Source organism: Aulonocara sp. 'chitande type north' Nkhata Bay, linkage group LG3 (genome assembly GCF_057382095.1).
Source record: "Aulonocara sp. 'chitande type north' Nkhata Bay isolate Kocher_YH1m ecotype deep benthic linkage group LG3, A_spYH_male_GT1.1, whole genome shotgun sequence".
Lineage (NCBI taxonomy): Eukaryota > Metazoa > Chordata > Actinopteri > Cichliformes > Cichlidae > Aulonocara > Aulonocara sp. 'chitande type north' Nkhata Bay.
The window spans coordinates 26,475,388-26,500,582 of record NC_141346.1 but is presented as its reverse complement, the minus strand read 5'-3'; the positions used below and the strand labels follow the sequence as shown (position 1 = coordinate 26,500,582).

The following is a 25,195-nucleotide window of genomic DNA, read 5'->3' as shown; positions in this document are numbered from 1 at the left end:
CGCGTTACTGGAGGCCAAGGTAATGCCATCCAGAGTAAGAATCTGGTTAGATACCATATTTCTAAGATTTTCAGGGCCGAGTACAATAACCTCAGTTTTATCTGAATTAAGAAGCAGAAAGTTAGCAGCCATCCAGGTCTTTATGTCTTTAAGACATTCCTGCAGTTTAACTAATTGGTGTGTGTTATCTGGCTTCATGGACAGATAGAGCTGGGTGTCATCAGCATAGCAGTGAAAAGGTATGCTATGTCTTCTAATGATACTGCCTAAGGGAAGCATGTATAATGTAAACAGAATTGGTCCTAGCACTGAACCCTGTGGAACTCCATAATTAACCTCAGTGTGTGAAGAGGACTCTCCATTTACATGCACAAACTGGAGTCTATTAGATAGATATGATACAAACCACTGCAGCGCAGTACCTGTAATACCTACAGCATGTTCTAATCGCTCTAATAGGATATTATGGTCAACAGTATCGAATGCTGCACTGAGGTCTAGCAGGACAAGCACAGAGATGAGTCCACTGTCAGAGGCCATAAGAAGATCATTTGTAACCTTCACTAAAGCTGTTTCTGTGCTGTGATGAGCTCTGAAACCTGACTGAAACTCTTCAAATAAACCATTCCTCTGCAGATGATCTGTTAGCTGTTTGACAACTACTCTTTCAAGGATTTTTGATATGAAAGGAAGGTTGGAGATTGGCCTATAATTAGCTAAGACTGCTGGGTCTAGAGATGGCTTTTTGAGTAAAGGTTTAACTACAGCCAGCTTGAAGGCCTGTGGTACATAGCCGATCATTAGAGATAGGTTGATCATATTTAAGATCGAAGAATTAATTAATGGCAGGACTTCTTTGAGCAGTTTTGTAGGAATGGGGTCTAAAAGACACGTTAATGGTTTGGAGGAAGTAATTATTGAAGTTAACTCAGAAAGATCAATTGGAGAAAAAGAGTCTAACTTAACATCAATGGTACTAAGAGTAGCTGTAGATAATATTACATCTGTGGGATGATTATTGGTAATTTTTTCTCTAATGATAAAAATTTTATTTGTGAAGAAGTTCATGAAGTCATTTCTAGTTAACGTTAAAGGGATGGTTGGCTCAAAAGAGCTCTGACTTTTTGTCAGCCTGGCTACAGTGCTGAAGAGAAACCTGGGGTTGTTCTTATTTACTTCAATCAGTGATGAATAGTAAGATGTTCTGGCTTTGCGGAGGGCTTTCTTATAAAGCAGCAAACTATTTCTCCAGGCTAAATGATGATCCTCTACATTCGTGACACGCCATTTCCTCTCCAGATTACGAGTCATCTGCTTTAGGGTACGTGTTTGAGAATTATACCACGGAGTCAGGTACTTCTGATTTGAGCCCTTAGTTTTCACAGGAGCTACAGTATCCAGAGTCGTACGTAGTGAGGAGGTGAAATTATTAACAAGATAATCGACCTCTGTTGGGGTAGCGTTCAGATAGCTGCTCTGCTCTGTGTTGGTACAGGGCATTGGAGATGATAACAGTGGGTGGATTATATTCTTAAACTTAGTTACAGCACTTTCAGAAAGACATCTACTTTGATAAAGTCTACTCTTCACCGCTGTGTAATCAATTATTGTAAAAGTAAATGTTATCAGGAAATGATCAGACAGGAGAGGGTTTTCAGGAAACACTGTTAAATGTTCAGTTTCTATGCCATATGTTAAAACAAGATCTAGAGTGTGATTAAAGTGGTGGGTGGGTTCTTTTACATTTTGAGAGAAGCCAATTGAGTCTAATAACAGATTAAATGCCATGTTGAGGCTGTCATTTTTAGCATCTACATGGATGCTAAAATCACCCACAATAATTATTTTATCTGAGCTCAGAACTAAATTAGATATAAAGTCTGAGAAATCAGACAGAAACTCTGTGTAAGGCCCAGGTGGACGATAGATGATAACAAGTAAGACTGGTTTCTGAGTTTCACAGCTGGGGTGGACGAGGCTAAGCATCAGGCTTTCAAATGAATTAAAAGTCTGTCTTGGTCTTTCATTAATTAATAGGCTGGTGTGAAAAAATTGCTGCCACACCGCCCCCTCGGCCTGTGCTTCGAGATTTCTGGTAGTTAGAATGACTCGAGGGTGTTGATTCATTTAAACTAACATAATCATCCTGCTGCAACCAGGTTTCTGTAAGGCAGAGTAAATCAATTTGTTGATCAATTATTAAGTCATGTACTATAAGGGGCTTGGAGGAGAGAGACCTAATATTTAATAATCCACATTTCACTGTTTTACTCTTTGGTTCAGATGTGTTGGCTTCGTGTTTGTGTTTTTTGCACTAGATTCTGAAGCTTCAAGTTTCATCACTCTCCAATCAAAATTGACTGAACCAGCAGCAAAAGAAGCTCCAAAGTATACAGGAGAGGTGGAGGAAGATCTCAGCCTGGGTGTTTATTGTCTTATGTAGTCTGGAAGATGAGTGGATGGTGGGGTGGGTGCAGTTTTCTCTGTGGTGGGGTTGGGAGGACTGTCCCGGGCTCTGTGGGGCCGGGAGGCGCTGCTGCGCTGGGCCCCGGTCTGGATGGGCCTGGGCCCCCTTTCCCTGGCGGGTCGCGGAGTATGGGGGTGCCTACTGGGGTCAGCGGGGGGAGCTGGCCCCAGGGAAGGGTCACTTGCCCCTCCCTTCCTTCCCTCCCCATCTCCAGCTGCCTCCCTCTTCCCGCTTCACCACAACCACCCACACATGCAGGACCTTGGAGTAGGGGTATGTCACCAGGGTGCAGAGGAGGCTACCCCCCCCCCCCCCCCCCCTTTGTCCCCTTCTGGCTGCCTCTGCCTCAATTTTATCCCACAACTTAGACATTCACATTACTCACACTCTCATTACACATACATATAGGATCTTGGGGGTGGGCACGATACACGGAGTCCAAAGTACCATCAGGGTGTACACCTCACCCCTGGCGTCGTTGCCCACCTCTCAATTTTAAATACACGTAGACATTGAGGGCTAGCAGGAGGGACCATGCGCTTACCTGCTGCTCTCTGGCAGGTAGCTCCAAGCCCTCCTGGGTTTTAAATGCACCTTAGAACACACATGCATCAACACTACAATGAGCGGGTGGAGGGGGGTTTGGAGTCTTCTCTCACCCCCATTCTCTGCGACCTGCTGGAGCGGGGGAGCTAGGAGGAGGAGTTGGCCGTCCGACTGCGGTCTGGAGTGTGGGGCCTCCCTGCTGCTGCGGAGTCGGGGCGGTCTGCCTCTCCCCACCGCAGGGAAATGGGTAACACCACCTGGGTCTGGGTGCAGTTCCCCCCTCCAGGGGCGGGGGCACCTAGACCCGGTTTGTAGAGTACGCTTGGGGAGTGTGATCGTGTGTACAACGTCTCTTTATGTCTGTCTCCACGTTGGTTGAGTGTGGAGTGCATATGAGAGCATGAGGGTGGGAATGGATGTTTGTATCTGTGTGTGCCTGTATGTCTGTGTCTATATGTCAGGTTGGGTGTCAGGCGCCACCTCTCTGGGGACATCTCAGGCCCTCCAAGGTTTGGAGGCCTATCTCCCCCTACCACCACTTCCCCTGCCAGTGGCGGACTCCCTCGGACATCGGTGCGTTGGTGGTTCTTTGTGTCTGGGGGTGGGCGTCCAGGTACACACCGGCTCACTCCTTGGCGGCCGCTTATCGGGGCCTGGAGCCTGGGGCTCACTCGGGCCACTTCGGAGGTGGGGTGCCCCCGGCCTCTCGGCCTGGGGCTCGGTCACTCAGGCGCGGCTGGCTGCCGGCGGAGCTCACGGGCGCGTCACTGCAACTCCCCCTGGCTTGTGCTCCGCGGCTGCTGAGTGAGCCCTCATCTGGGACTCTCCTCAGCTCTTTCTGGGACAGTGGCGCAGCTGCCCCTCTGTTGGTCTTCCTTGGTCTCTTGTGTTCTGGGGGCCTCTGGATGTCTGGAGTTTTGATCTCCTCCATACCTGCTTCACGCCCTGGAGGACGGGGCTGTGGCCCCCCCACACCCTCTAGCAGATTATTACATGAAGGAACCTTTTAAAAAACAAAAAACAAGCGCGTCCATGCTCACAGGTGTACACACGGGTGATCACACCCACAAACTACACCCTTTTTGGCTCCTACCTCAAAGCACACTGTGTGCTGTTGATCTTATGTGCTGCACAATAATGTTTAATATTTAGTATTTACTGTTATATTCCCATATATCATTGTGATGTTGTTTATTCTATTACTCTTGTTCTCTTCAGCTTGTTTTCTTTTTTCTTTCTCAGCAGGTGATCCAGGTGATCGATATATGCATTTTTTTTTCTGCCCGTTCTGTTGGTTTTTGTCTTTTGCCCTTCTCCCCCGTCCCTCTTCTCAGCTGTTTCTCTTTCCCTCTTTCTTTCTCCCCTTCTTTCCCCCAGTCAAGTCTGTCCCGTATTCAGTAAGTGAAAATAAAATAAACAATAAAAGGTGAATCAAATGGACCATTACGGCAAGGCTGGGATGGTCAATTTGGTAAAGTAAATCCGTTGGGCATCTTTCTTTGCCTTTAGACAACAATTCTGATGGCAAAAGAGCCAAACGGGACAGGCCAAAAAAAAAAAAAAAAAAAAAAAAAAAAAGAAGCTCCAAAGTAAGCTTCACATAAATATCATCATGAATTCCCTCTTACTTTTACTGTTTGGCTTCCACCATTTTAAAAATCACAGTAACTAATTACTTCCCCGAAAAAGTAATCCCATTACTTTACTGATTACTTACTTATTTACTTTTTAAAAACATGATTTACAACCTGAATATGTGATAAAGTGATAGATCTTTCAGCCCAGCGCTACTTTTTCTGCATAATCCATCATTCAAAATGTAATCAAATGGAAACGTCTCTTTTTAAAACTTGTTTTATTAGTTTTAATCTTTTAAAATTTTTTATTATATGCAACATTCTCTGACTGGAAGAAATTTGTTTAAAATTTAAACCTATTTTCTGCACATTCCAGCACATAAAATAACAATATTTTTTTGTGTTTACACTCAGTCTTTCAAATAGATGCAAGTAACACACAGTAGAAAATAAATAAAATCAAAGACTAGCGGTCCTTTTGCTCTATTTTCACCTGTATAGCAGGAGTGGGGAAGGCGGAGGTTTGCCCTGGTGCAGGTGCACTTTAAAATCTAATTAGTAAGCGGTTTATCCTGGTGCAGGTGTGCCGCAGCGGTCAGTTAAAGAATCCGCGAGTTTCTCTGTGAGTTTCCCATTACGTGGTAGCGCACTCGGTGCTTGCTCGGAAGTTTAGGGGGTTTTTTTCGCTGTAAAAAGAAGTTTTCTTCCCACGCACAATGGACGCTAATGTTTTTGTCACTTTTTATGGAATCAAACTCAAAGTAAGGTCAGTAGTTCCACGCTTTAAACGCTGCACGCTCATACTCTCTCCCGCACTCGATATATTATCGATTGTTGATCTGCACACAGCTACTACAATACTCAATACTTGAAATGTGCAATTCACTTGTATTTTTATTTTTATACCTATTTATTCTGTTTATCCCCTTCGTATATTTTATTTATATATGTCTCTGTATTTATATGTGTGTGTATATATAATATTCTGTAACTTCTGTCAGTGCTGTGCTTTTGGAAACCTAATTTCCCAGAGGAACCCACCCGAGGGATTAATAAAGTTTTATCTTATCTTATCTCTCTTAGCTGTTGTCACGACTGTCGCACTTGCATACGTCTCTGTCATGAGACATTCTTGCAAAAATAAAAATAAAAAAAAAATCACGGTTTTAGTAACACAGTGCTTACGGGAAAGTAATGGTAATCTAATTACCGTTTTTGCAATAGTAATCCCTTACTTTACTTGGAAAAAAGTAATCGGATTACAGTAACGCATTTAACACGTTACTGCCCATCTCTGCTGATAAATGATCAGAATTATAACATTACTGACTGAGGCAACATTTCCCTGATTCAAACCTTGTGAATCGCAATTTTAAAAAACAACCTTTTGAAAATCAGTTTTTAGTCATTATTATTATTATTATGTGAGGCTCTTGTGGTCCTCCATAGTCAAAAGCTAGAAAAAAAGCATTCACTAATTACAAGCGATCTACTACTTAAAAATAATAATAATAATAATAATAATAATGGATACTTTATTGATCCCCATGGGGAAATTACTTGTTTTTCTCTGCATTTGACCCATTCACTCAGTGAAGCAGTGGGCAGCCCACTAAGCAGGCGCCCGGGGAGCAGTGTGTAGGGACGGTACCTTGCTCAGGGGTACCTCAGGGTAGCCGTTAAGTGGATTCGAACCGCCGACCTTCCGATCATGGGGCGACCACTTTACTGACTAGTTTTTTTCCCCTTCCCATTTTTTGTTGCCAATGATATTTGTGGTGTGAATGTTTCATAATCAACAGGAGGCAGGTTCACCATAACCACACACATCCAGACTCAGACATCATGTTACACGATACAGTCCACGGTAGCTATATGCTCCAAGTGAAGCTGAAGAAAGCATCTTCGTGGTTCAGAGGTTTCTCAGCAGAGGAGGATTTAGCTGAAACAGCTGAAGTCACGTTTGGTTTTTACAACAATGACAACAAAAAAAACACCAGTTTTGCTAACAGATGTAGAATTTTGCTGGAGCACAGCTCTTTACAGTTTATGTTTACATGAATTTCTAAATTAGTATAAAACATCAGAAACAAAGAAAAATCTTGTGCATAATATGGCAGAATCCTTTTTTTATGCGTCTTGCAAACATTAAAAATGACACCTCAGAAATAAAATCTCAAAAGAAATTTAAACAAAACTTTATTTAAACATTAGGAACACAAAGCAAACACTAAAACTAAACCTAAACAATGATCAAACAGAACAAGAGGATACTGAACCTTAACCATCATGAAATGTATGATCATGGTTTTCCTGGTACATTTTAATAATGAGGTGATAAACTTAACTATTGCAGAAAGCATGTTCAAAAGTTGATTAATTCTGAGATCAGAAACCTTAGCCCCTTTTTCCATTAGTACCTACTTGGATCAACTTGGCACAATTTGCCAAGGTTTTCCATCTGGTACCAGGTCACAGTACCTGGTACCTGGTATCAGGTACTGTGACCTGATTCTTTACAAATCCTACCATGTGAATTCATGGATTTTTTTTTCACATTCTGTCTCTCACAGTTGAAGTGTACCTCTGGTGCAAATTACTGACCTCTGTCATCATTTTAAGTGGGGGAACTTGCACAATCGGTGGCTGACTAAATACTTTTTTGCCCCACTGTAAATCCCTGCTTCGAAATAAACTCTTTTTGTAGGTTTCATGTTGCGTATTGATTACACTGCGGGACGAGTGCTATGACAACAACCACTCACATTAGATAGTACCGGATTGTAGTGGAAAACCAGTCAAGTTGTGGGAAGTCGATCCAAGTAGCTACTAATTTCAAAACAGGCTTTTGAGTGTTTGGTTCCAAAACAGCTGATCAGAGTAGAGAAAGGAAGCCATCATTAATGGAGCTCCAATATCACAATTCACCATGGGAACAGGTAAATGAAGAGCAGTGCCTCCATATGTCAGTGCTGACCACGAGGCTAATTTACAAAAACAAAAATGGCAGGACCACTCACAGCTGTCCAACATTTTCTAAGCATGAAACTTTAATCAGTATGGATTTTCATGTGTCTCTTTGCGTGTCCGAGATGACTGAATCTTTTCTCACAAAAGCTACAGGAATACGGTTTCTCACCAGTGTGCCTTCTTACATGACGTTGCAACTCATAGTTCTCTCTGAATCCTTTCCCACAGGTGCTGCAAAGATGCGGCTTCTCACCTGTATGAATTTTTAAGTGATAATACAAATGTGCACGCCGACTGAATCTTTTCCCACAAACGGTACAGATATGGGGCTTCTCACCTGTGTGAATCCTTGCATGAGACTCAAGATGTGATTTATAGGAAAATCTTTTACCACAAGTGCTACAAGGATATGGTTTTTCACCTGTGTAACAGTTACCATGATTTTTCAAAGCTGATATCTGACGGAATTGTTTCCCACAGGTGCTACAAGAATACGGTTTCTCACCTGTGTGAATTCTGAGATGTGCATTCAGGTGACATTTAAACTGAAAATGTTTTCCACAGACGTCACATTTCAGAGACTTTTTCTTTGTGTCAGTTTTACTTTGATTCTCTGAAACAGCAGGGTTGTCTACTCTCTGACTGTGACTTCCGTTGCTGTGATGTCTCCTCTTCTTCAGCTCTGCATTTCTAGTTGATCCTGAGTCCACATGCTGGCTTGCTTTCTGATCTCGGCTCTCTGCTTCAGGAAAGCTGTGAGAAAGGAGATGCTCAACGTTTGTTTCTGATTCAGTGTGTGCACTTTCCTCATAAGCGGCTGTCACCATGAAGGCATCAGTCTCCTGCTTCAGTCCAAGCTGCTCTCCCTCCTGACTGCTGCACACTTCCTCCTGTTCCTCTTTAATCTGTGGAGGCTCTGGGTCCTCCTCAGTCAGACTGGAGTTCCTTTCTTGGATACAGACCTGTTGGTCTGTAAGAACCTCCTCCTTCTCAATGACATGTTGCTGTTGGAGGTCTGAAAAGACAAATGTAGGGGGTGGGGGTGACAGAAAAACAAACATTTGAGAAAATATGTTCTGATCTGAAACATTAACAGGTCTCTCCACAGTGAGAATGTGTCTCACATATACAAGTGAAATTTAAAGTGTACAAAATTTGACAAATTATTTGAGCACTGACGCAAGTTATCGTTTAGTTCTGGCACTCTTATTAGTAGAATGATCTCTTTCTGTTTACAATGTGAAAACTTTGTCACCGAGTGTTATAGTTTTAATGTGGAAAGGTCTTAATCTCGGGTAAGTAAGCAAGAGTTTCTCTGCATTTCTGTGTAAAGAAGTAAACAAATGAACCAATCACAAACAAGCTGTTTCTGATTGGTGGAGTCAGGTCAGACAACTATTTAAATGTGACTTAGTGACACACAGTCACACCTGTCCACCCAATAAAAGATGGGTGATCTTTTTGCTGAGTAATCTGACATTTTCGCCTCACACATAGTCTGTCTCACTCCCTTGGGCTGGAAGTGTATGTATAGTGATTATGCTGTAATGGGATTGTAATATTATTTTATGCCATGTTAGACCCCTAATTAAAGATTGTGAATTATTATGTAGTTTTAGTTTGCATTATTCTCCTGAATTAGAAGAAGCTGATAACTATTGCATTTGTTAAACTGATTTGCATTAAAGTAGACTGCTGATTTATTGTGAATGAATGATATTGTTTTATGATGCATTATACTGCTGAGTTATAAGAAATACTGTTCGCAGAAAGTCATCGCCTTATTTGTCTGATTAAAAGAGAACAGAACATGCTGGAGTTTTCTGCCCCATCTCAGCAGGAGCAGATAAACAGGGAGCCAAGGTCGTAGCTTAGGCGCCGTGTGAGAGAAAGCATGTGAATGTTTAGGCTTTTATGATAAGGTGGGAAAACCAGAGGCTATAAGAGTTTGATCAATGCTCCACCATTTTGAGATCTGAGGCTGTCTGTGTACGGTGTCCATCTCCCAAGCGTGTGATCATTAAAATCATCGTTTGACTCAACCCAGCCGGACCAGTGTTGTTATTGTGGTTTTTCCTCTTGAATCCATCCCCAATATTTGAATCCGTAACAGTGTGCTGCAAAGTGCACAAAAATCAAAGAATTTTGTGTTGAGGATAGGGCTGGGCAATATGGCCTAAAATTCATATCGTGATATAATTTGAAGCACGTGCAGTAACGATATATATATCGCGATATATTCTTTTCTTCTGTATAACGTATTTTCCACACTATAAGCCACACTTAAAATCCTTTAATTTTCTCAAAAATCGAGAGTGTGCCTTATGTATGAATTCTGGTTGTGCTTACTGACCTCGAACCGATTTTGGCGTGCAGAAATCTGTTCAAAAATGTTTTAGTACAACTTTGGTAAGCCGCACTGCTTGATGGATTGTCAGAGCATTACGGCTGCTGTAGTGAGGAGCTTCGTGGAGTAATCTGGGTCCAAAACTCCGTCCACTTCAGGTCCCAAAGTCAAACGAATACTGAGAGTTAAAAACGGTCTAAATTCTTTCATCTTTAATAAAATCATCAGCGTTGTTGCTCTACCAGGTGTAACAATTAAGTTTAACATCCATGCATCCATGAAAACAGAATTTATTACATTTAACGGAGTTAGAAGTTAACAGGAAGTTAGCTCGTTAGATTCCACCCAAACATGTTGTGCTACGTGATTGCTACCGACACAGCTATGTTAGCATAACATTAGCACAGTGAAGCTGGAGGATGAACGCCAACTTTTTTCCACTCATTAAAATTTAACGTGAGGGATTCTGGTGGTCAGGGACAAATGCAATCGCATAGCAGGATGCTATACACGGGCCAAACATCAGTCAGGAGAACAACTGAGATTATTCATCCACAATACAAGGTTAGCTATTAATATACTGCAACAACATGGGAATAGAACAGCTGCGAGAGAATTCAACATTAATGAATCACTGTTACGGAAGTGGAGGAAGCGCAGTTTTTGGCTTTCCCCATATTTCAAAAGTGCTTCATCTCTTTGCTATGACTGTCGGTATAATTTGCAGATGATAATGATTTTAGCCGCTGCGATGCTTTCGACCAAAACAGGCGCAGCTTGATGACATCATCAACATGCGCTATCGCGATAGAGCGATATAGTGAAAATCTCTATCGTTGGCCAAATTTATATCGTTTATATCGTTTATATCGCCCACCCCTAGTTGAGGATTAGTCCAGTTACTCAGCGAATCGTTGCGGCCCTAGTATAGATCATGATAGTTAGAAAATTAATTTGGTCTCACAGGAAAAATCCTTAGTTTGTTTACCTTGAAGGTAGGGATCATTTTGTCTACAGTGATGCAAACTAATCACACAACACCATGATGCTGTGTGGAGTCTTACAAGGGACAAATCACAGGGCCCTCTTATTGAATCTGCATATGGTTCCTTTTTGTGAAATCTTTCAGGAGTTAGTTGATAAGTTGTCGTATCACAGCTATGCTGATGATACCCAGATTTATTTGACTATGTCATTATGTTTGTGTCCTAAAAATGTAAACAACACAACAAAAATTACCTCCAATTCATCCATTCTCTTCCACTTATCGGGGCTGTGGGAATTTGCAGCCTATCCCAGCTGCTATAGGGCAAGAGGCAGGGTCTTTTTCTCCAATTGATCTTTCTCATTACATTTAAGTAATCACTTCCTCCAAACCATCAACATGTCTTTTAGAACCCAGTTCTACAAGACTGCTTAAAGAAGTCCTAACATTAATTTGTGTTTCAATCTTAAATATGATCAGCCTATCACTACTAGTCGGTTATGTACCACGGGGCTTCAAATTAGCGGTAATTAAGCTGTTACTTAAAAACCCATATACTTCACCTAGCTGTCTTAACTAATTATAGGCTGATCTCCAAACCACTTTTAATCTAAAAAAAGTCTCAAAAGAGTAGTTGTAACAGCTTGCTGATCATCTGCAAAGGAATGGCTTATTTGAAGAGTTTGTCAGGTTTCAGAGCTCATTGCTGTACAGAAACAGCTTCAGTGAAGGTTACAAATGATCTTCTTATGGCCTCTGACAGTGGACTCATCTCTGTGCTTGTCCTGCTAGACTTTACTGCAGTGTTTGATCAATTAGAGCATGTTGCAAGTATTAAAGGTACTGCACTGTGGTGGTTTGTTTTAATAGACTCCAAGTTGTTCATGTAAATTGAGAGTCCTCTTTATACATTAAGGTTAATAATAGACTTCCACAGGGTTCCATGATAGAAAAATTGGATTTACATTATACATTCTTCACAATCCGACAAGTACAGTGCAACGGATGAAATCCTGTGCAACAGAGTTTATGTTGAATAAGGTTTTAGTTATTTATTATATTGAATTACCATGTTCTACCTTATTTTTATAAATTTTATATAACTTTTTGTTTCTGACACCGCAGAGAGTGCTCTTAATTTTGTTGTATGTTACAATGACAATAATGATATTCAGATTTTTATCCTTAGTTATTGTTACGTTCCCCCCGAAGGGGTCTAGGCATGTGAGAGAGGGGACCAGTAACAAATGAGTCCGGAATCAGAATGAAAAGGAAAACAGACAGAGTTGTTCTGCATCAATAAAACTTTATTACAAAATGGTACAGGTTAACATTAACTTAAAGGGCCGGCAACGCCGTCTTACCAATAACGCCAAAGAAACAAAGAAAACGCTCGCAGCCACGAAAGGCAGGAGGACTACCAAACAAACACAATAAAAAAGGAGGCACTTCCCACACTTCCTACCCTACTCCCCACCACGGGGAGACACTCTCAGGGCCCACAAGCCCGTCTGCTCACTGGTCAGAAAGAGGCTGTCTGTCCAAAATCTAGCACAGAACCGCGTAGAGCCACCGAGGAAAAAGCCACCCTGCTCACAGCTCATCCCCAGTTTAAATAGCCTCAGAGGATGATTGCTGACTGGAGTCAGGTGGCAAACGAGGCTAATCAGCAGCAGCTGTGTCCTGGGGAGAGAGGAGAGTGAGAGAGACAGAGAGGGGTAGGAGTGGCAAGAGGGGTGGAGGCGGGGAGAGTGGGCAAACACCCCACCCACACACTCCCACAGCCTCACAGAACGTAACATTCCCCCCCCCCTTACATTGAAGCCCTACCAAAACAACAACAACAACAACAACAACAACCTATTGCGAGCTGCGTGAGAGTGCATCAGCCACTATATTGTCAGTACCTTTCTTGTGTATGATCATCAGATTGTAATCCTGGGCCAGGAGTGCCCAGCGCATCAGTCGCTGGTTGTGATTGTACATCCGGTTCAGAAAAACAAGGGGGTTGTGGTCTGTGAACACGGTCACCGGGGAAGCGCTGGAGCCCACATACACTTCAAAGTGCTGCAGAGCTAGAAGCAGAGCTAAGGCTTCCTTCTCTATGGTAGAGTAGTTCAGTTGATGGGGTTTGAACTTTGCAGAGAAATAACAGACCGGATGGCACACACCTTCCTCATCATCCTGCAGCAGGACTGCCCCGGCTCCGGTGGCACTGGCATCGACCTCTAGCTTAAAGGGGCGAGAGAAGTTTGGAGCTGCCAATACAGGGGTGCTGCACAGAAGAGATTTTGCCGACTCAAAGGCATGCTGGCATTCAACTGACCATTCAAAAGGCACCTTTGGGCTACACAGTTTGGTTAGCGGGGTCACGACCACAGAAAAGTTCTTACAGAAACACTGGTAATATCCGGTCATCCCTAGGAACCGCCTTAGTTCCCGTCTGGTGGCTGGACTCGGGTAGTCCAGGATTGCAGCAACCTTCGCCTCCACTGGGCGGACCTGCCCAAACCCCACCTGCTTACCTAGGTAAGTGACGGTTGCCTTACCAAACTCACACTTAGCGAGATTGAGGGTCAACGAGGCCTCGGCTAGCCGCTGAAACACTGTCCTCAGAAGGGACATATGATCTGCCCATGTGTCTGTGTATAGCACCACGTCATCTAGATACACATTGCACTGGGGCACATCTCCCAACACCAACTGCATCAGTCGTTGAAAAGTAGCTGGGGCATTTTTCATGCCAAAGGCCATTACTGTGTATTGCATGAAGTGGTCAGGGGTGACAAATGCAGAAATCTCTGAAGCTCTGGGAGTGAGAGGCACCTGCCAGTAGCCTTTAAGGAGATCGAGTTTGGTGATGAATTTGGCAGGGCCGATGCTGTCAATGCAGTCTTCCATACGAGGAAGCGGAAAAGAGTCAGAGACCGTTACAGCGTTTACCTTCCGATAATCTGTGCAGAAACGGGGTGTGCCATCAGACTTAGGTGTTAGTAGACATGGGGAGCTCCAGGGGCTACAACTAGGTTGTGCCAAGCCGTTTTCTACTAAGTACTCAACTTCTTCTTTCATGACCTCACGTTTGGCGAAGGGGCAACGATATGCATGCTGCTTGATTGGGACTGCGTCTCCAACGTCAATGTCATGCTCACAAACGTGGGTACGCGAGGGTACGTCACTAAAAAGAGACAGGTAGGAGTGCAGCAAGTCAAGTACCTCTTTACACTGGGACGGAGGAAGGTGAGATAGGTTGGCCTCGGCCTTAGCTAAAAAAACGGAATTTGACAACCGCCCACATTGCTGTCCCTCAGAAAGGGTACCCAGATCATCATCACCCTTAACTTCAACACTTAGCAGGGCAACAGGGACTGAACCGGGGACAGCCGTCCCAGCAGTGTCTGATGATTCTGTCATGCTGGTGTCTCTGGTATGGTATGGTTTCAACATGTTGACATGGCATAGGCGAGTCTTCCTTCTGCGTTCTGGGGTGTTGAGAATATAGTTGGTGTCAGACACTTTTTTCACTATCACATAGGGGCCTGAGAAACGAGCCATGAGGGCAGAACTGGGCACGGGCAACAACACAAGAACTTTGTCCCCAGGCTGGAACTGTCTTTCCACTGCTTTTTGATCACATCGTTTTTTCATGTTTGCCTGGGATACACAGAGAGCCTCTTTTGCTAACAAAGTAGCCCGTTGCCACCTGTCCTTGCATGTTTTTACAAACTCCATCACAGTAGTTTTAGGCACACAACCACTGAGAAAACTCTCCTTCAACACCTTTAGCGGACCCCGCACGTCGTGTCCAAACACCAGGGTAGCTGGGCTGAACCCCAAAGACTCCTGCTTCACATCACGTATAGCGAACAATACAAACGGGACCCCGTCATCCCAGCTTTTTCCGGTGTCGTGGCAATACTTACTCAACATCGCCTTGAGAGTTTGATGCCACCGCTCCAGTGCACCTTGTGACTCTGGGTGGTAAGCACTAGACACAGAATGAGAAACTCCAAGGGACCGTAGAGTCCGATTAAAATCCCTGGACATGAAATTGGTACCCTGATCTGTCTGCACGGTTTTCGGGAGGCCAAAGGTGGTAAAGAATTTGACTAGTGCTTTGGTAATGCTTGCTGTCGTGATTTTCCGCAGAGGAATCGCCTCTGGGTATCGAGTGGACACACACATTATGGTTAACAAGAACTGATTCCCTGCCCGCGTCTTTGGTAAGGGGCCAACACAGTCTACCAGGATATGCTCAAAAGGTTCACCGACAGCAGGGATAGGACGTAGGGGGGCGGGGGGCACCGCCTGGTTCGGTTTACCCACAAGCTGGCAAGTGTGACAGGTGTTACAAAACTGCACTACATCTGCTTTCATTGCCGGCCAAAAGAAATGCTGCAGTATACGGTCATATGTTTTAGTGACACCCAAATGACCTGACCATGCGTGATCATGTGCTAACTGCAGCACATGCCACCGCAGACTGGTCGGAACCACCAACTGCCGCACTACGCTCCAGTCTTCTCCAGGCCTTGGGGTCCACTTGCGCATCAATAAACCTTCCCAAACGAAAAATGTCTGCCTCTTGCTCCCCTCACCTCCCTTATCCTGAGCTGCTGCGGTAAAACACTGAACTAATGAAGGGTCTTCTTTCTGAGCCTTCACAAGTGCTTCCCGGGTGAGCAGAAAAGGAGCTCCAGACACAGGAGCTGGCTCAACCACACTGTGAGCTAACTCTAAGGCTCCATTATCTCCCTCATCGGTGCAGGGCATCACATCCTTCTCTAGAATAGAGCCGATCACTGAATCTGACAAATCAACCCCCCCACCTTGTTGCTGGGCACGTGAACGAGTCAGAACGCTCACCGGGAACACATCCGGGTGCTGCAGGCTGAGGGCATCTAACACAGGCTCTATAACAGGATTGTTGGTCACCTCAGGGGTAGGGTAAACTTTCCCACCCGCGATATCATTTCCCATTATAAAATCCACCCCATTAATCGGGAGAGAAGGCCGCACACCCACTGAGAAGAAACCACTCACCAGCTCACTCTGTACCCAGATACGATGGAGGGGAGCAGGCACAAAACTCATCCCAACACCTCTTACAATGATGCTAGAGTCACAGTCAGACTTCTCACTAAATTCAAGCACACTAGCTAGTATGAGGGACTGTGAGCCACCAGTATCACGCAGAATGGTCACTTCACGCTTATCCTCGGTCTTACCAGAAAGCGAAACTATCCCCTTAAAAATGAAAGGCTTAAAACACTCATCCGGGGTCTCAGGGGAAGGGGGCCTACTGACAGGAGGCATGGTTTTAATCAGCCCAACCCCTTTTGGTTTACGTGAAGACGAGACTGATTGTTTCCGTCTGTAAGCTTCACAATCTGCGATCAGGTGGCCAGACTTAAAACAGAAAAAACACTTTCGGTCTGCCTTGGGACGAAACACAAGTACCTCACTCTTTGGGTGCTGTGCAACTGGCACCTCGCTAGCCTTCACTGGGGCATCGCGCCGGCCATACCTACTGACACTGGTTTTATGGACGAGCGCGAACTCATCAGCCAGCGTCGCAGCCTGCTGTAGCGAGGAAACCTTCTGTTCATTAATATATACCGCGATGCGCTCAGCAATGCAGTTCTTAAATTCCTCTATGAGCATTAGTTCCCGGATCGAAGCCAGGTCAGTGGCTTTGCAGGCCGCACACCACCGATCGAAAAGAACACCTTTTTCCCTGGCGAAATCAAGATAGGACTGACCCTGACCTCTTCTCAACCCCCGGAAACGCTGCCTATAGGCTTCTGGGACCAGCTCATAGGCCAGCAGGATAGCCCTTTTCAGCTTGTCATAGTCTAAGCTGTCCTCAGCTGACAACGAGGAACAAACTTCTTGAGCCTTACCCGCCAGCTTACATTGGAGCAAAATGGCCCATGAATCCCGTGGCCAGTGCAAGGCCGTGGCTATTCGTTCAAACGACTCGAAGTAGCTATCGACCTCAGTGTCACGGAACATCGGAACCAGACGACTGTTTTTCCCTACGTCAAACGGGGTGTCCGCCTGACGAATGGAGGCGGTCGGAGGAAGGGAAACCTGCCGGAGTTCCAGCTGTCGCAACCTCACAGCTGTCTCTGCCTCCACCTCCACCTTCCTCAATTCGACCTCTCTGGCTCTAGCAAGCTCTGCGTCTAAACGCCTAAGCTCCAGCTCTTTCTTTAGCTGGAACTCCCTCTCACGGTCCTCCTTCTCTAACTGGAGACGAGCCAGGCGTACACGGAGCTTAGCATCCTGCTTCGAGCCTTCACTTGATTCAATGGAGAGGGGTTCGAAGCGAGGCAATGTCATGGGTTTGTCCACAGGCAGCCCCTGACCAACAGGTGTCGACACCAATGGACCTACAGCTTGAGCTGACGCCTGCGGAACAGGCTGAGACGCTGCACCATGCTCAAGTGGACTGGCAGATACTGGCAAGGCCACTATCCCTTTCTCCACCAAGCCAGCCACAAGAGCAGCTTTCAGCTCAGCCTTACGCAGAGCTGTGGAAACAGAAATGCTATAACCTGATGCCACCTCATGCAAATCCCTCTTCCTACAGGCGTCCAGTTGGACAAGCGAGGGGTTTTTATTAAACACGGCAATATCAAAGGTAGCCATCAACTCTAAAAACAAAAAAAAACTACCTGAGGCTAACAATAACAACAAAGAAGCACCACCTCCAATACACAAATGAGAAAACAGGCGGGAAAAGTGTGGCCAGAGGTTAACCAATAAATAAAAGTACCGCCGACCCTCTCCCCAGACCTGCCTACTAAAATCTTAGCCTAGTTAGCTTCTGGAGTGTACCAGGCTCGAGGCAACTTTAAAGGCTAAGCATCAAGTGCACAAAGCACCGACAAGCCTACCCCCGACAGGGAACTAATCCCCACCCGGGATTACTCCGAAAATAATAAAGGAAAAATAAAAAATGAGTGCCTGAAGGAGGAGCTTACGCTCAGCTAGACACTCCCCTTTGCTAACTGGAGAGAGAGCGCAGCAGATACCATACAACTAAACAAGCCACCGGCAAACAACTCACTAAAACTCAATTGTTGTTCCTTCCATTCATATCCTGGACGAGCCCCCAGGGGATGAGCTGTGAGCAGGGTGGCTTTTTCCTCGGTGGCTCTACGCGGTTCTGTGCTAGATTTTGGACAGACAGCCTCTTTCTGACCAGTGAGCAGACGGGCTTGTGGGGCCTGAGAGTGTCTCCCCGTGGTGGGGAGTAGGGTAGGAAGTGTGGGAAGTGCCTCCTTTTTTATTGTGTTTGTTTGGTAGTCCTCCTGCCTTTCGTGGCTGCGAGCGTTTTCTTTGTTTCTTTGGCGTTATTGGTAAGACGGCGTTGCCGGCCCTTTAAGTTAATGTTAACCTGTACCATTTTGTAATAAAGTTTTATTGATGCAGAACAACTCTGTCTGTTTTCCTTTTCATTCTGATTCCGGACTCATTTGTTACTGGTCCCCTCTCTCACATGCCTAGACCCCTTCGGGGGGAACGTAACAATGTGGGGGCTCGTCCAGGATTTGAATGGAAGGAACAACAAATGAGTCCGGAATCAGAATGAAAAGGAAAACAGACAGAGTTGTTCTGCATCAATAAAACTTTATTACAAAATGGTACAGGTTAACATTAACTTAAAGGGCCGGCAACGCCGTCTTACCAATAACGCCAAAGAAACAAAGAAAACGCTCGCAGCCACGAAAGGCAGGAGGACTACCAAACAAACACAATAAAAAAGGAGGCACTTCCCACACTTCCTACCCTACTCCCCACCACGGGGAGACACTCTCAGGGCCCACAAGCCCGTCTGCTCACTGGTCAGAAAGAGGCTGTCTGTCCAAAATCTAGCACAGAACCGCGTAGAGCCACCGAGGAAAAAGCCACCCTGCTCACAGCTCATCCCCAGTTTAAATAGCCTCAGAGGATGATTGCTGACTGGAGTCAGGTGGCAAACGAGGCTAATCAGCAGCAGCTGTGTCCTGGGGAGAGAGGAGAGTGAGAGAGACAGAGAGGGGTAGGAGTGGCAAGAGGGGTGGAGGCGGGGAGAGTGGGCAAACACCCCACCCACACACTCCCACAGCCTCACAGAACGTAACAGTTATGCTGCAATAGGTCAAGGCTGTGTTTCCTCTTTACTAACCTGTTTTACTCATTATGTTTTTATACAACTCACTGAATTGAATTCATATTCATTTCTGGCTCTCTTCCACAGCATGTCCTTGTCCTGTCTTCCTCCCCTCACCCCACCCAGTCGGAGCAGATGGCCGCCCCTCCCTAAGCCTGGATCTACAGGAGGTTTCTTCCTGTTAAAAGGGAGTTTCTCCTCCTCTCTCCACTCTTGCCAAAGTGCTTGCTCATAGGGGGTCATATGATTGTTGGGTTTTTCTCTGTAAGGTGCTTTTAGAGCCATACATATGGATTATATAGAGATCACGTTTAGTGCAAATCCTGTTGTCTTTTATTTTCTGTTATAATCATTGGGCGAGTTTGACTACAGTTTAACATTATTGTGAAATTTTGAGTTTAATTTTAAATAAATAAATAAAGAAGAAAATTATTAATATAGCACCTTTCTGGACAGAGTCACGAAGTGCTACTGAGTCCACAGTTGTTAAACTTAGAGGGAGAAAGTTCCACAGTGGCAAAGCTCTATCACCCTTAGTTCTCATCCTTGTGTGTTGTATAGCAAGTAGGCCCTGATTAGGTCATCTCAGTGACCTGCTAGGGACATAGGGCTGTAGAAGATCAGAAATATGTGCTGGTACCATATGTGTTGGATCAAGGACACATCTAAAAAGTGCAGGAAACCAGCCCTCGACACCTGTGACTTAGAGGATCTGGTCAAAGCCTAGCTGCAGTGTTTTGCACAACCTGCAGACGATCCAGGGAAACTTTGCTTAGACACATAAACAACTGAATGTCATCACCATAACAGTGACAGAAAATGTCCTCAAAGGAGCCCATTATATGCTGGCAGGGGAGAAGATATATTTAACAATAAAGCACCCAAAACCAAATCTTGAGGGACGCCATAAGTAAGGGAGGTAGAGGATAACCTAAAATTAGAGACCACCACAGAAAAACCACAGGTGATGTAGATAGAACCACTCCAAGGCAGTTCTAGATACACCAACCCAATAGTTGAGCCTTTCAAGCAGGATGTGGTAGTAAACGGTGTCAAATGCCGACGTGAGGTCCAACATCAACAAAACAAAGCATTTTCCTGCATCGTTACTCATCAAAATGTTACTAGAGACCATAAGATAAGCTGTTTCCATGGAATGAACTCTACGAAAGCCAAACGGAAACCTATCAAAAATGCATTGTTTATCCAGAACTGTTATAAGTTGCTTAGTCACAACCCTTTCTAGAAACTTAGCAATTAATGGTAATTTAGAGATTGGCCTGTACATCATGAGGCATCATAGAGGATCAGATGGATAGCTAAACCAGGGGATCATACACCAAGACAGCCAGTACATCGTTGACACGAAGTGAGAACAGCAGGGCAGAGAAGAATAACACAAAATTAGAGTGGGACAAACTGCACCCGGCAGCGGCAGAGCCAAACACAGGCACCATCATACTGAAAGTCATGAAAGCGTTACTTCATGTTAAGCATTATCAGAAAAGACACTGAAAGGATAGAAGGATCACAGATGAACAGAACAATACAGGGTCACTGCATTTGCCGTGTTTAGTCAAAATACGATGAAGAAGTTGTAAATGGAAATATTTGGATCATCATCTTTTGTATTTGCATTTTTTTAACTAAAGATTATTGCAAAAAAAAGAAATTCAGTTTTGCGTGAGTTACTTTTTAAACAGTGCTTCAAGTATGACACAGATACTAAATCTACTCCCATGACAAGTACTATATGAATAGAAATATGAAGTGAATGGATTGATTGGCCAGGAGCTGTTGGGTCAGCCTGTCATGTGACCGATTATGAGCAGGTCTATTTCACATTTATCCTATTTTTGCACATTTATTGATGGAGGCAGCACAGCCTGCTAAGAATGACTGAGCCTATTAACATCACTAACATGTGACACATTTATACATCATACTTTGCTTCAGTCAACAGAAACTTTAACCACTGATTGCTTTCTTGCTTTTGCTGCAGATGTAAAGACATTAATTACAGCATTATTTGTAATGTGGACAGATTTTGTTCTGATGCTTTGGGGAGTCACTGTGTGTGTTCACTTTGAGGCTCTCATGGAGAATAAATGGAATAAACAGTTGGTGTGGACGCTCATCTTCATCAATGTTAGTCAGCAGACAGTTTTCACACTGTCTCATTAAGACTGTGTGTGCTCTTCCTCAACTATCACCGTTTGCTCCTCTGAATTCATCACCAAAGTAACAGCTTCCTGCTCTCAGCTAACATCAGCTTAGAGAAATCCTGGAGATGCTGATAAACTTTCAGATTTATCACCAATCAACTAAATACCGAAGAATCTGAGCTTGAACAGCACAGAGTTAAAAACATGTCCATACCTATGATGTGTGAGTTTCTGTCGGGTGTCCGGCTGATATCCAGCAGTCTGTGCTGACGGTTGATCTCCTCCTCATACTGGACGATGGTTTTTTGAACCTCTGAGAAGATTTCTTCACAAACAGCAGTTAGTCTCTCCTTGATGAACTCTCTCAGATACTGAGCTGAACTCATCGCTGCTTCAACTCAGGCTGAGTGGATCGATACCTCCACACTAACGTGATAGTTCTGTATCGAGGCTGCTAAATGTTAGCCGATTAACCCGAGTCCAGACAGATTTTTGTGAAGCGCTATTGAGGCGTTTGTTGATGACGTCAAGTCCCGGGAGCCGGTGTTGTGCCAAAAAGTGATTGTCTGCCAGAAACTGATTGCCGGTGTTCCAGATCTACTGGCGTTTAGATCAACTGGCGTTGGTCGAACAGATGTGTGGCAGTCTTGCGTTTCAGGAGCTGCTACCGACAAATCAGCAAAAAAACGCCAAATGTGTCATCTGTGACACTTGTGAGGTTGTCTCAAACACACTCCGTCAGTCTTGATGCTGTTGAACAACAAAATGTTTAAAAATGTGGCGAGTTTACCTGGTGATATCCTCATGCGCGACGCGATCGCGAAAACAGCAAACAATTAACACCACGCCGATGTTGTTCACAGGACAGCAAGAGTAAACGATCGGGAGACTCTTGTCGTCGTTATCGTTCCCCTCGCACGGTTTATTTCTCCGAATTCAGCGTTTTTGCTTCACAACTACAGCGTGCAGTTTACTTTGTGCACTAACATGGAGTCGAGTCAACCAGCGCCACCTCTGGCCAAGTGCCACAGCCTACAGCCAGATCAACTTGTGACACACATCTGCACCACGTTTGAATTTGTGTCATGCACATTTGTACCTTTCAATTGTGTCTGTTTGTGCGTCATGCAAATAAACCTTTGGAAAGAATGAAATGATGTCATGTATTTATTATCAGCCTACATTTGTACAAAATTCCAAATTATATACACAAAGTCATAGAAATCACCACTCCAATTGGTCATCATGATTTTAATATTCTCTTTTTCCATAACAATGAAATACACCTTGGACAAATATGACACATCAATATTTCATTAGTGTTGTCACATCACATCCTGTAAGCAGAGTCTGTCTGTGTCTTTTCCCTGAAAATGAATATTTCCAGCCAATATAGGCAATCCATCAACATGGCTGGAGTTATATACAGTCTGTATAAGTGTGGTTAATCTAATGAAGATTTGTAAGGAGACGGCAGTTACTGTGAATTCACAGCAGTTACACAGTGATTAGTAATAAACAGCCAGTGAGAGTGAGTGGATATGACTGTTCCCACCACTAACACATGACCATAGGCCACTACTAGATTAACTTGTGACACATCTGCACCTGCTGCTATGATCACATTGAGTAGAGGCTGAGTGGCTGCACTTACCCCTGGTACATCCAAATCTACCCACAAACATGTTGAAAGATGCAATGCCAGCAATGTGGATTGTCAACACTAAAAACAATCAGTAAGCAAAGACAACAGGGATCACTTTTTTCTGTTTATTTAGCACCCACAACATTTGTAGTCGCCTTCTGCACAGGGAAAGTCCACACACACCGTGTGGTACCACTTTCCACAGAAGGTGCATTCGATCTGCAAGATTGAATGAGATTGTCAGAGTCATTGTCTGACTGTTTATTACTAATCACTGTGTAACTGCTGTACATTCACAGTAACTGCCATCTCCTTATAAATGTTTATTAGATTGACCACACTTATGCAGACTGTATATCACAACCAACTCTAACATGTTTGTTTGCAGAGGGAAGACACAGACAGACTATGCTAACGACATGTGATGTTACAACACTGGTGAAATATTAGTGTGTTCACGACATTTTTCGTATGGGCAAAAGTATTGATATCAGGATGGTGATTCTTATGTGTATGTCATTTGGCATTTTGTACAAATGTAGGCTGATAATAAATACATGATATCATTTCATTCATTTCAAAGGTTTATTTGCATGACGCACAAACAGACACAATTGAAAGGTACAAATGTGCATGACACGAATTCAAACGTGGTGCAGATGTGTGTCACAGGTTGATCTGGCTGTAGGCTGTGGCACTTGGCCAGAGGTGGCGCTGGTTGACTCGACTCCATGTTAGTGCACAAAGTAAACAGCACGCTGTAGTTGTGAAGCAAAAACGCTGAATTCGGAGAAATAAACCGTGCGAGGGGAACGATGACGACGACAAGAGTCTCCCGATCGTTTACTCTTGCTGTCCTGTGAACAACATCGGCGTGGTGTTACTTGTTTGCTGTTTTCGCGATCGCGTCGCGCATGAGGATATCACCAGGTAAACTCGCCACATTTTTAAACATTTTGTTGTTCAACAGCATCAAGACTGACGGAGTGTGTTTGAGATAACCTCACAAGTGTCACAGATGACACATTTGGCGTTTTTTTGCTGGTTTGTCGGTAGCAGCTCCTGAAACGCAAGACTGCCACACATCTGTTCGACCAACGCCAGTTGATCTAAACGCCAGTAGATCTGGAACACCGTCCGCGGGAGCGCGCGCAGCTGCTTAAAGCTGCAGCGCCCGGATTACTTGCATTGCCAGCTACTTCCGTGCAACTGATATAACGTGGGGGGGAACCAACACATTTATGCCTTTGTTATTAGGCAAAGGTATGCATTTATGGAGCTTTAACGTTTCTTGTAACCGAATTATGACGCTTATCAGAAGGTTGCTTTCAGTGTGTAGCGCAGTCACGAATGACTACACGCATCACGATGGAATAATTAATGCCTACAGGTTTAGTATGTCTACTCTCGTTGTTCATATTTGTTATAAGACTGTCGAATAGTGGTTAAAACAATAAAGACCATTTGTGCCAGTATCACCATGACTCTTTCTTGTTTGTGCAGAATAACGACTGAGAACATGGCATTTTAGCGCTACCAAAAAGTGATTGTGGCCTATAACTTGTCACTGAAACAATATTTCGGCTTCAAACTTGTTGGATATATTCCAGAAGGGTTACATGTGATATATTAAATCCCAAACACTCTCCAAGAGCTGCTACCGCCCCAGCCTTCCTCTTTAGGAAGCTGGGTGACCTGTGTGATGGTCCAGTGGGTTCTTCTTGTGGAAAGTGAGCGACTCTTTCTGTTTGAATTATGAGAGCTATGAGACGTAACAGTAGGCGGAGCCTCTCCTTGTGACTAAGGAATTACTTTGGTTCTCATCCATCAGATCTTGTCTTTGTTAGAGCTGTGCGATGTGACCAAAATTTTATATTCTGATATAAGTATGTATCCCGACAATGATATAAATCACAAAAATGTAACATTTCTGTAAATTCTGTGAATCTCGGGCAACTCGACTTGCGTGAAGTGTTTCCAGCTGGAGTCGAGTGTTTTGACCGATGCACGAAGCTATACATTTTTAGACATAAGTTGAAACGGCCGCCATTTTCTTTTTCAGTATTTATTACATGGTGTGCTGCGGGGAAAAGCCTGTTCTAACGTTAATTTTTTTTAGCACCTAACGGCTCTTTTTTGCTTCTCATCCATAAACACTGCATACTCTTTCACATGATTCATTTTATTTAGAAAAATCTCAACAGGATCTTCAGCTTTATTGTGAAAGGTTTATGTGGAAAATAAACAAGCGGAGCCACGCAATCATGGGATGTTGCCAATGACAATGTATAAAAGCAGTTGCTTGTCTGTCTGTAGTGTGGTTATTTTAAAT

At 44.1% G+C, this 25,195-nt stretch overlaps 1 protein-coding gene across 2 annotated transcripts; it reads right to left on the bottom strand.

Moving 5' to 3' along the window:
* Nucleotides 1–6,772: 6,772 nt before the first annotated feature.
* LOC147334867 (uncharacterized) lies at nucleotides 6,773–22,210 on the bottom strand. 2 transcript variants are annotated; one of them, XM_086286960.1, is made up of 4 exons: nucleotides 22,009–22,210; nucleotides 21,433–21,882; nucleotides 8,385–8,575; nucleotides 8,122–8,299 (listed from the first exon to the last, which is right to left on the bottom strand). In XM_086286960.1, the coding sequence occupies exons 2-4, from the start codon at nucleotides 21,602–21,604 to the stop codon at nucleotides 8,237–8,239; spliced, it is 426 nt and encodes a 141-aa protein (XP_086143086.1). In that variant the 5' UTR covers nucleotides 21,605–21,882; nucleotides 22,009–22,210; the 3' UTR covers nucleotides 8,122–8,236. The 2 variants fall into 2 exon arrangements, with proteins under 2 accessions (XP_086143085.1, XP_086143086.1); XM_086286959.1 differs by having other exon boundaries at nucleotides 6,773–8,575.
* Between the last annotated feature and the right edge of the window lie 2,985 nt (nucleotides 22,211–25,195).

Coding starts and splice junctions, on each gene's coding strand:
- LOC147334867 (XM_086286959.1), bottom strand. CDS start 21,604: ATGAGTTCAGCTCAGTATCTGAGAGAGTTCATCAAGGAGAGACTAACT. Junction 8,576..21,432: donor CAGAAACTCACACATCATAG/GTATGGACATGT, acceptor TTGTCTTTTCAG/ACCTCCAACAGCAACATGTC.